The sequence below is a fragment of the Symsagittifera roscoffensis genome, chromosome 4 (genome assembly GCF_963678635.1).
Source record: "Symsagittifera roscoffensis chromosome 4, txSymRosc1.1, whole genome shotgun sequence".
NCBI lineage: Eukaryota > Metazoa > Xenacoelomorpha > Acoela > Convolutidae > Symsagittifera > Symsagittifera roscoffensis.
The window spans coordinates 65,397,753-65,410,011 of NC_087065.1; the positions used below are offsets into that span (position 1 = coordinate 65,397,753).

The 12,259-nt window shown below is 48.8% G+C and overlaps 2 protein-coding genes across 2 annotated transcripts in view; both read left to right on the top strand.

Moving 5' to 3' along the window:
• LOC134843757 (exportin-T-like) overlaps nt 1-12,259 on the top strand; it is a 551,312-nt gene that overhangs the window by 208,176 nt on the left and 330,877 nt on the right. The gene's annotated exons all lie outside the window — the stretch shown is intronic.
• On the top strand, nt 329-933 carry LOC134844992 (uncharacterized). The gene is made up of 2 exons (XM_063861821.1): nt 329-617; nt 716-933. The coding sequence occupies exons 1-2, from the start codon at nt 329-331 to the stop codon at nt 931-933; spliced, it is 507 nt and encodes a 168-aa protein (XP_063717891.1).

The window sequence follows — 12,259 nt, forward strand, 5'->3', positions numbered from 1 at the left end:
TTCAAGCAGGATATCGACGAATTTGAAAGTGACAGGTCACATGAACCGTTATATAAGCAAATAACCGAATATGAAGTAAGATCTGCGCTGAAGAAAATAAAGAACGGAAGACGGGGTCAGCGCAAAACTGCTCAAACGCGGACCAGATATCCTAGTAGCACGCGTGACCAGCACACAGAACGGTGCATTTGAGCAGCACGCCGATCTGAAGCTTGGACACGGAATCCTGGCTCCCCTCCAGAAACCCGGAAAAAGGAAGAGAATCATCAAGAACCTCCGAACAGTTATACTGCTTCCAATAATCCGCAAATTGCTGTCCTTGATCACAATGAACCGAATCCGCTCGGCCACTGAACAAGACATCTCCGACTCCCAGAGTTCAAGCCGACAGGGCAGAGGGAAAATGGACGTAGCCTGGAGATTGAAGTGGCTGGTCGCGAAATCTCAGAATTCCCAGGTGGAATTGTATTTGACAGGAATCAATACGTCAGCTGCTATTGACACAATCGACAGAAAACAGCTAATCAATACATATCACAAGGTCATTCCACGAGACGAATTTCGACTACTAACGAAACTTTTGACAGAAACTAACCTGGAGATTAAGGCTGAGATCTGTCAGAACCACGAAACATTCCCTACCAACATTGGATCCCCCCATGGAGACGGAATCAGCGGAATCAACTTTAATTTGTACTTTAAAATGCCCTTAAAGATGTGAGACAGGATCGAGATGAAGCGAAACCACCGGCACAATTAGACCACGATTGCTCAACCCCGAAACCAGACGAAACGATTTACGCAGACGATACCGACTTTACAACGGAAGAAGAAAACGACTCAACTTGGATTCAAGAGAACGTCACTACCATCTTGCAGACGCATCGACTCAAAGCAAACCCGTACAAGGCCGCAAGACCGATATCACAGTGATCAAACGAGGAAATAGATCAGAAGAGAGGTGGAGGAAAACGAAGAGGCTCCGCTCGTATTTGGGAGATTCTGAAGACCCGAAACGTAGGAAAACGCTAGCCCCAACAGCTCTAGCAAAACTACAACTAGTCTGGCGCAGCGACGAAATCAAACTGAGAAGACGATTGCGACTGCATAATTGCCTGGTGAAACCGATACTGCTCTACAACTGCGAAACCTGGGTTCTGAGCAAGACAGAACGAAAACTAATCGACGCCTTTCGTCGCCAACAATTACAAAAAGTACTATAGATCAAGTACCCATACAAGATATCCAAAAAACAACTATACAAACGGTGCGACTCATCCCAAGTATCACTCGTAGTAACCAGAAGACGCTGGATTGCCCTCGGCCACATGTTACGTCTACCAGAGACAACACCCTGCTGGCGGTCTATGATCCATTATTTCAATCAAAAAGAATTGAAGAAATTTCGAGGAAGACCCCGCACCACACTCGTGACCACCATTGACGAAGAGGAAGACAGCAAACTATTCGAAGGATGTAACATTCGCCCAAATATCACACAGCGACGGAGCGTAGAAAAAGTACCTATTGACGACTGGCAGGCGTCAGTTACCTTAATTCCACTCGTTTTTCACCGTCTCGACCTTGCCAGTTGATTTTCTGGTCTGTCTAGGGCAAAGTAAAAAGTTACTATTTTTAGGCCATCAGTCAAACGACTTTTGATCAGCTTTCGTTTGCATGCGAACACAACCACATAGCTGAGTCTCGGATCCTCAGACTACGTGATTGTCATTAAAAACACGGCTCGAACAACCTATTTTTATATGTTTTTGTGTGACAGTTTTATATTAAATCCATTGGAGATGGATTGACCCTTTCCTTTTTCTATCTACTCATGCTCTGAAATATCAAATAATATCGGTGTTTAATTAATATCTAGGACATTCCAGCAGCTGTTATAGTTAGTTTACCCAGTCCCTTCACATATAACAGTCTCTGGGGGACCAAGCCTCCGCTCCCGTGATTTTCTTGAGATAACACTCTTATCTCCTATATTTCGTGTCCCGGGAGGGTTCCGTGGTATTTCTCTTCTCCCCACTGAAGTCTCCGTCTCCACAAATATTCGTCACTAAGGTCCTTATCGTGTGTTATTGCCACGATAAGAGGCTCCGTAATTCTCTTGTCTCTGACACAACTGCTCGTCACAATTTCTATCGTTGTTCTGATTTTTTCTATTTTATTCAAAATGGCCGTCTTTTCTCTATTTCTCAGAAATGTTCTCCTTCAAATCGAAATTTTAAAATTAAAAATTCCAGAACATTCTGACCCTCCGTCGCAACACTTTTCTGTTCATAAGGCCTTTCGTCACTCTTTTTTATGTCGCGGGAAGGTTGTGCTGTGTCATCCGGCAGAATGGCACATACTCCCCGGACAAGTCTCCATCAATGTCCCTATTGATCGCACAACACCGGGTTATCGTCAAGTAGGTATCCAGTTTTCTGTAACCAATCTTACAAATCGCATAAGAAAATGAAATTTATCTACTCCACCTCAACTCACTAAGTGTTCACAAATGGCATCGTACTACATCTCACTGCCTTTCAACATTTTCACAAAATTTGCACCATGAGGAGTGTCCTAGATAAAATTTCTTTTCTGACTACTTATGTCATCTCGCCATAAAACTTCTTTTCGCTTCTGATTAAAAAGTGGGACGTGGCACGGCCACGCACCCGTTAAAATTAACTTAACTTCACTCACCAAGTATAATTAGTCATTTATGTGGTCCTTTCAATATTAAAACTAAGAAACTCTGTGGCTAGGAAAGTTATTGAGTTACCCACCCTTCTCGAGCGAGTTTACTCAAACTTACCATGTCGCCACACAGTGAAGTTGTGTCTTACACAGGTTAAAAACTTCAGTCGGGAATAAATAGGTAAATATACTCACCTATGCTCCTTATATACATACATAGATAGTAATAACTAAAATCAACAATTTCAACAATTTTAACAATTGCAACATTTTCAAAGTTTGGTCTGACCAAACTAAATCAAAACAAAAAGTTTAACAAGTTCAATAATCAAAACTTGGTTGATTTGTTCAAGTTTTTACACACAAAGACAATCAAGTTTTTTCTCCTTCTTTTCTCTTCCTCCGTCATCTTCATTCCATCATTTCTCCATCCTGATGTTCAGCGTCACTGTCTTCCAGAACTTTCTCTAACATGTCCAGAGAGTTGCGGGCCGTGCCCCAACCCTCCTGTTCCAACAGCCTCGGTTTGCAACAAGGTAGCAAGTCCACATTCACCTTCTGCTCCCGGTTCCTGCAAAAGCTGCTGTGAAGACATAGGCTCACGTTTCGTTCTAGGTCAGCTCTTAAGACCTCTTTCTTTTCATTTTCAGTAACACAAGGCGCTCCAGCTACTCGCTTCACCGCCGTGGTGACCGCGTTTCTGTGCGTCAGCAAAGCTCTCTTATAGGCTCCTGGTCCTATGTCTAGCTGGAAAGATTGATAGGCTTCCGTGTTCCTTGACATGTGACGCTTCGCGCGTTCATACATCCAAGATGTCATCACTGCACGGAACCAAGGCATCAATCTTTGCCTTGACCATATTCTTTCAATGGCTTTAGGTATTCTCAGAACCTTGCAGGTGGTTCTGAAAAGATCCAATTCACTACTCATTTTCACGTTGCTCAGCTGTTCAGGAGTCGGCACGGCCGTCTCCTGCTCATTCGTGTCCGCATAAGCCTCCAACCATCTCACTGCTAGCATGGCACTAACCACCACGATTGACACTGGTTGATTCTGATCGGGCAACCCCGTGGAGTACAACTCCTCCACGTCCCATATTAGGATCAGATTCCCGCGTTTGGGGTACCACAACGTCTGCGCTAAGCAGTGGCAAGGATACTCCCCATGGGTTCTCACTATGTTCCTTCGGGTCCGATACCCTGAGGCTCCCAGCAACGGTTCCACTTCCATCAGGATTCTATGTAGATCGTCTTTCTCTTCTATGGTGGGGAATTCAGTGGGTAACGCTCCACTCGCTTTCTGCTTCTGGAACTCACTCACGTTGCCTTCGTTCAGTATCATGAACTCTTCACCCACAACGTCTTGCAACTCGCCTTCGGATCTCTTCGGGACTGCCCGAAAGATCTTTGCCAACAAGTCATATGACCTTTCTGACATTCTGGCCAACCTCACGCACTTTGGCACAGAGAAAAGTTGGTCAACCAACACCTGTTGCGTCCTCGCATCCATCACCACCATGTGCGTAGGATACTTGCTATTACAGTATGGCGCGGAGCTTGAACCCACCATGTATTTTGAACCAGTAGGTCTGTGATAGGCTTCACTATCCTTCAGATTCATTTCATTCTCTAGGGCTTCTCGCCAGCCTCCAATCTTTTGTTCTGTCTGTAATGCTCCAGGGAATATCTCCACGCTGAGGGACGTCACTAGCTCATGGGCACGCTCCAAGCGCTCGAGCGATTCTATCGAACTCGTCATGCTACAAAATCCCAAGGCTGTGATCAGGTTTACGTCCGTCACCCCATGGCAGTCTGCGACCAATTCCATGGCACTCTTATCTGACATGCTTAATCTTCCATACAATCGTGCCAGTTGTCGATGCTGCTCGCTCAGCGTAATCAGGCAGTGTCCCATGTTACAAACATGTCCTTCCATCCCACTGTGTTGAGCCAAGCATGTGCCTTGCTTCAACCAATTACTCGATGTACCTTCCTCGGACAGCTCCGTGGACGGGTTGCTCTTCTTCTTCGTCAATCTCATGCTCAGCAGGTGATGTATCATGGCCAGATCATGTAAACTCGCATCATCATCCCTTTCCAACATGACATCCGCGGTCATGTCCCAGATTAAGCCTGCGTTAGGATGGGGACACCAGGAAGGCTTCATGAGTTCCCACATCACTACTAGACTGGTTTTCAAGGGACCGTCCCAAGAACCACAATCAAAACTCACTTGCCCTTTTAGCTCGGGAATCGAGGGTTCGACTACTCGTTCTTCCAAAATAATTCCCAGCTTGGGTTGTTCCACCATCAGCATTCCGATTTCCTTAATTCGTTCAACCCAGAAGTTGAGCACTGTGACTTGCTCGTAATCGAAGTATGCTTCCCTGGCTTCCTCGTTCACGAAGGGATTATACGCCATCCCTGGTATGCCAGACACGTATTGGAACGACTTCAGTCTCCCTAGTGTTGCAAACTCTTTTTGTCCTCTGACCGCTTCAATCAAGTCTCGACTCACTTTCAATTCTTTGTTGGAGTATCTTCTCACTTCTTCCAACTTGCGATAGCTTTCCATATCATTCGACTCCTTGTCTGGCACGGTCAATGGTATGTCCTGATACAGTTCTAGGAGTGCCCTAAGGAAGTTCCTTTCGCAATCAACTCCCTTTTGCCGAATGATCTTTATACATTCTCCCAACACAGGAGTGGGGATGCGATCCACCACGAACCTGACAAAGCAAAGGGCATCCTTCCGCTTAGCCCATGCTATCGCTGAATCGTCTTTCGAGATCAATGCTCGCAGAGCTTCCATCAATTCTAGCTCCTGTTCTCGTGATTTCGAGTCATTACTGGCTTCATACTCCGCCTTTTTGATGCCCATCAAGCACCAAGCCAGTCGCACTTGCAGATCAGTTCTCACGCAAGGATGAGCCAGGTATGCTGCTACAGTCGCAGGTGCATTCATCGTCTCATCGAAGTATTTCTGGAGGGCCGCCCTCCAAGAAATCTCTAGCAATTTTTCCAATCCAATTTCGTTCGCTTCTGATGACATTACTGTCCCATACTCTTTTCGATTGAAGTTAGAGTTCTCCGTAAGCCCCTTCAAATATTCTTGCATGGCTCGCTTCTCGCTCCAAGCCATCAGGTGCCCTCTCGCGGAGTTCCTCGCTTTCAACATTTCCACATAACCCCCTGCCGGATCTCCCATGTGGACCGACTCCGGCACAGTTATTCGACTGTACTCGACCACGTCGAGTTGTCCTTCCAGTTTCAACTTGGCCATGTTGATTCGCGAGGGCCTGTAATCTTCAAGTCCTCCAGATCCACATTGACTGATTACTTCCATTTCTAACTTAGTGTCTGCCAGGGTTCGCGCCGTCTTCTTCGACCTTGTGGCGGTTACGGTCAGACCTGCCAAGAGCATAGGGGGTATCAGATTCTCTTTTTCTCCCCCTGTCAGCGTTGTACTATCTCCCTGCCCGCTCTCGCCTGAACGACCTGCGCTCGTTAAAGAGGTCACCACTGCGTTGGCTCTTGACTTCACCACTCTCGGGTTCATGGCTCGACTTCCTGTCTTCCCTTTTAGTCGCTTCAGCCCTTTCCTGGCTCGTCTGACAGGTAATTTCTTTGCAACATTCTGATCATCGGCACTGTCTTCTGTTACTGACTCGGTCAGAACATCCGACTCCATGGAGCTCACTATTTTCTCCAGGACCTCACGCATAATGGGTTGGTTCAACCCCACCTTCATTATGGACTGTGTCCCATATCGCCTTATCACGTCCCAAGATTTCTCCATGAAGTTTACTCGGCTCCAGATTGCTCCTGTCTTGCCTTCCAACTCCATCTGATATCTTTCCCATTCTTCTTCTGGCAATGTGCTGAGGAACGATATCTTCATTGACTCTTCGATTTTCCTCCTCCTTGGTGACTCATAAAGCAGTTTCTGCGGATCCCTGCTTCGGCACTCTCTAGCCTGGCTTATTGGGTCTATCGGAGATAGATCGGCCGACGCCTCCTTTGTAGGAGACATGAAGGACGATGGTGCCATTAACAATAAACTCCCATCGACTTCCCCATCGTCATCTTCACTGAACCGGTACTCTAGCAAGTCCCTTTCTAACGCTCCTAGATCGGTCTCTCCCGATTTCTCCGTCTTGCTTCCGGTCCCTTCATCGTTATCGTCCTGATCCATCAATTCATCGTCGTCCGCATCAGGTTTCGGCCTAGGTCCCGAGGGTCCTTGTCGTGCGTCTGCGCCCGAATCCGGCCGAGCCGGTACGGCCATGTCTCCTGCATGATAAAACAATTCTTCATCGACCAGGAACTCTACCAACTCCTCGCCGTGTGGGGCCAGGTCTTCTATCGTTATATATGAGCCTCCTCTGCTCTCTCTTGCCACTTCCTGCATCACCACCTTCGCTTCTCCTGACCACTTCAGTCTCGATAAGTCATCCGCGGAAGAATACACTTCGTTCCACGTTTCAGCCGAGACCTCTGGTCTCCTGGAGGGTAGTGCTTTGATCTTCTTCCTGCTCCAGGCATCGGGGAATGAGAAGTCGAACGTATGCGCGGCAGCGACGTTCCAGCTGATGAAGCGCGGCTCCATCCCTCCACTCCACTTCAGCATTCTCTTCTCCGCGTCACGAGCTGCTCCGATACGAGGGGCAATGATGGGAGATGTGACTCCCAACAACATCCTCCTTATCGGTGGATATCGATGGCATTGGTCCGGCAGCGGCCTGGACCCAGGAAGCCATGTTTTTTGATTCTCTTTTGCATGGGCATAGGCTCCCGGCAATTGAGGTACTACCACAGCCTCTCCTGTATCTTTCACCACTGGTCTCAGATTCCAGAGTTTTGGGTTGATCTGGATGTGGGACAGATCCTCACGACCCATTCGGCATTTGAAGTGGTTGTTGAAATCCATCAACACCCAACCTGGCTCTGCTGTTCTTCCGAACAGCCTATCATCGCTAGCCAGCTTTCTCAGTTCACTCTGCTCTACCCAATTCAGCACGGAACAATCCACTACTGAGACCAGGTTGACGTACAACACTGAATTCCTGTACGCTTTAACTTGCACATCCGGGAACGCAAAGGACATTACCGGTCCATACACCACTGTGACGAATTCCCTCAGTCCGTGGACCAGAGCCAACGGATCAATCCGCATCATGACAGCTAAGTCTGTTAGTAAGGGCATGCCACAATACTGTTTACATTCGCTTGCGTTCGTCGCCACTTTGTCCTCTCCTGTTACGCTTCTGTTCTGTTGCAGGAGGTTTTGAAGTAGGAGAGTCCTCCAGTCTTTCATCTTCTTGAGCGAGGCGGTTTCCAACAGTGCATTGAACTCACGACTGGGTCCCTGCAGTTGTTCAGGGTAACGCAATAGCACAAGCAAGTCTCCCAGTCGACCATAGGTCATGCCAATCAGGGTCAAGAGTCCATCCAACCTCAAATCGGCCAACGCTTGGGTAAAGAGGTTTGCCGGTCCTTTCACAAAGTTTTCATGACCAAATGTCACGTATAAGGCTAGCACCAGGCCAATCGACAACTTCCTGATGTCTTTGACAAAACTTGCGATCAGGTTCCTAGATGCCCTCGGATAGCACGTCGATAGGAAAGATGGCGTCCATCCCACTCCCATTCCGCCCAAGATAGCATCCGATCGTTCGTACTGTGCTTTCGTGGCCAGCACGTCCGCTTGGAACTTGTCCAGCGACATCGTATTCACGTCTTGCATCAGCTTCAACATCTTGCCTCCAGCCAACTCCCGGGCATCAAGTAGACTCTTCAAATACGCGTGTATCTCTTTAATTATTGCCGGCGCATACTCAAACGCGTCTTCACCCAAGGTGCACAGCCTCGGTGACAGATACAACCATATGTTGTTGTGTGGCTTCGTACGCAAAGCCATTGCCATGAGGTCCTCCTCTGCTGACGTCATGTTCTTCCTGATCATCCTTCCCTGCTCATTCTCTTTATGATCCATCTGCCTGAACCAGAGATCATCAGCCACCTGTTGTACTAACAGATGATCGTCACCTACCCCTGGTCTTAGCTTCAATAATCTTGCGAAGTTGGACAGCTCCAACCCCAGAACTTCATCTAGCACCAACCGAGTTGTGCTACAATCTCTGAGTCCCTGTATGGCATTCGAGATGTCAGACCAAACAGCGGGAAGCTCAGATCGGGACGGATAATAATTGTCCAGGTCCACCACTCTGTTTGGGGCAGGAATTATCACGTTATATATCCCCTCTGCTATCGTCGTGACCATCGTGTATACAAATTGAAGGGGTTCAGGCAACGCAGCGTAGCCTGGTGACAATACGAAGATCACCTTCACCACATTCATGGTGAACCGTTGTCTTGCTGCTGCCTCTACCTCGGCCATCGCCGAGAGCAGTGTCATTATCGCTTCCCCTATAACTTCGTTACTCGGGATCGATCCATCCGTCAGACGTGACAATAAGCCTCTGCTTTGTAGATGATCATTCGAGCCTGCAACCACTATCACCTGCGGCTCCATGCTGACCCCTCTCCGTACACTTATCATCATGCCTATCGCCTGTCCCCAGTCCAGCTTAGGCGCCGTTAAGAAAATCACATCGGGCCAGAATAGAGAACGGGGTGTATAGAGATAATCGGAGCCGGCTACAACCAGATACTTGGCAGCCTTCATGTCCAAGGGATCATAAGCTGCAAAAAGGCCATCGCCTATTGGGGCCTTCAGGTTCCCATATCTCTTATCGTCTCCAACCACTGTTGTGGTTCGGGGGTAATCCCTTGAATACTCGCCCGGCGTCTGACCGGGTGGTTTAGCGAATTGTCTAAACATCTTGTGATGTTTGTTGTTGGGCTTGTTCTCCGTCTGGAACTTGCCTTTGCGCACAGGTGGTGTCCTTTCCCGGGCCCTATCTCGAACGTCGGTGAGCGACCGGGTGTTTAGAGGTCCAAAGGTATTGTCATGAGGCAATCCATCCAAGTCCGCATGTCGGAGTGAGGTCGAGGAGCTGAATTTCTCCTGCTCTGCTAGCAGCCAATCCACGCCCGGTATCCGATAAAGTCGCGACACTGTGGGACTTTCACCGCCAGTCATTCTCATCACATCTTCCCGACACGTCAGGGTATTCATATTCAACTTCGCCGACATGTCCGTCTTATACTGACCCCAATGGCTAGGATCTGATCTATTCCAAAGCAACCTGCTGCCAGATTCAATTCCCTCCGCTGGCACGGTACTTGTCGACGGTCCTGCCGTCGAAGCAGGATTTGTCGTGGCAGGCGAATCATTCCTCCTAGACGCGGTCTGGGAGTTGTTTCTATTACTTTGTTCCACCGATCTGCCGAGTCGGCTTCCAATCGATTGCGGCCTGGGAGGAGGGGCAGTCCCCAGCCTGTCTCTCACGTTTGAGCTCGGAGCGACGGTTACGGCTCCAACCGTCTCCGTTGCCAAGGGCCCTAGGCGGTTGGCGAGGGATTCGGGCACGGTTGCCCTTATTCTACTCCCTCCGGTCAGATTGGTCCGAGCCAAAGAACCGGTCGCCCTCAACTCTTGCTCCACTTCTCTCAACTGCGTCTGAAACACATCGTTAATCCAATGCCTTCCTCGTTGGCTATTGAAGTGCACTCCATCTCTGGTGAGCTCGATGTGATCAGTCATGCGTAGCATATTTTCAAGATCCAGGAGTCGCAACTCGCCAGGATTGTTCCTCACCAGACTGCGGGTCATTTCATTCCACCGCGTCACGTTGCCATTCATGAAATCTGCAGCTATAGTGCCCACCAAAGGATTTGGTGGTATCGTACACAGGATCACGAGCCTGGGTCTATACTTTTCTTTCAATTCGTTCACTAGACACACCAACAGAGGCTCCCACTTGTTCTCTGGAGTTACGGGGGCTCTCGAGACGTCATTAGTCCCCAGCATTATTATTAATGTATCCAGATGATCCTCGCCCTGAAACTCCATCATTTTGATAACTTGAGCCACTGAGGCTCCTCCAAAGGACAGAGTGGTAGTCTGACCATAGACGAAGATCTCATTCAGATCTCTCACCAGACTGTCTCCAATGATCAAATGGCGACTCCCTGGGGGAATCACTTGGTCGCTCGTGGCAGGGTTCCAGCTCATGTCATTCAAGCAGGCTCGAGGATGCTCGGCTGGCACTTGCGTGAACTGATGACGTGTCATCAGATTTTTCCTGATATCTACCACGCGAGGCTTCTCAAAGACTCCACCAGGCGCAGAGCACGCTATCGTGCGGGTTGCTCGCTCAGAGCCATCTGATGAATGATCACGACGCTGGGAAGGAACGATCCTAGCCAGTGTCCGCTCAGTGCCTCTGTTGATTTCATCCATTGCGGCTCTGGCCACTTGGTTAAATGATTCCTGGAATTGAGGAGCTAGATAGGTGTCCGAAGGGTCTGGTATCGTGAACCTTTGATTCGAAGCAGACGGTCGCGTCTGCTGAGGAGCCTCGGGCCCCCTTGATGCACGCAAATCCAGAACCTCTGGTCCTCTCGATGCGCACAGCTCCTGTGCTGTTGTCCTGGGGCGTGTGTCGTTAGATCCCTCCGAGGGTCTGATGCTCGCCAGGATTTCCGGTGACGCTTGGCTCACCTTCGCCATATACAGCTCCTTCAGGTGCTTTAACTCATCCTCCTTGTAGGCCACCTGCAGATCTTCGAATTTCTTTTTCCATTCGTCTCTCTCCCGAGCTATGGTCCTGTACTCCTGAAGTTTGGCACACAGCTCACTCTGATCCCTCTCCTTCTTCTCCAGTGTCTCGATCGTTTCCGACGTCTGGATCTCTATCTCGCTCACTCTCACTCTCTTCAGGGGAGGAGCAGCTGTTGGAGAGTCGACCGAGTGTGACGGGCCTGGCCCATCACGCTGTCTCTTCGCTCCAATTAGTGGCTGCGCAGGTTGGGCGGGTAAGGGCATCTCACCTAGCCGGTGGTCCCTTTGCTCACCTAGTCCCGGCTCACGAGCCAGGTCGTGGCCAGACATTTCTCCGCGCCTCCATCTCATCAATCGGTTTCGGCCTCTCTCGGCGGTCCCGGACTCACCGAAGGCCAACATCAACACGACTTCCGTAGGGCGATTCCCTCGACCCTCTCTTCCCAGTGCATTGAGGAGTGCGACCACAAACATCGCCAACCCCGGGTCTTCTCGTGTAAAGTCACAATCGATCAGCCGCTGATAGATCTCGTCTAGAGTCGCTCCTAGACTCGCTGAGAGGAATTCCATGAGTTCGTTAGTATCTCCCATTTCTTTTCGTGTTGATTCTTCGTGTAATCTCTTTCTGTTTCTTCTGATTCAGTGTCAGTAAACAATTTTCGATCAATCAAGATCTAAAAGACAGGTCGCAACTTAGAACCATCATTTTAAGATGCAACATCAATCAATTCTCTAAAACTCTCCATTGAAATTCTCTTTTCAATTCTGATTTAAAATTTTAGCACCAAGGTGGATCGTCCACCTTCACTTTTGTCAGAGTAGCACGAATGTGCGCTGTCACCTTGATGACCTGGGGTGCCCCAGGTCTTTTATGACA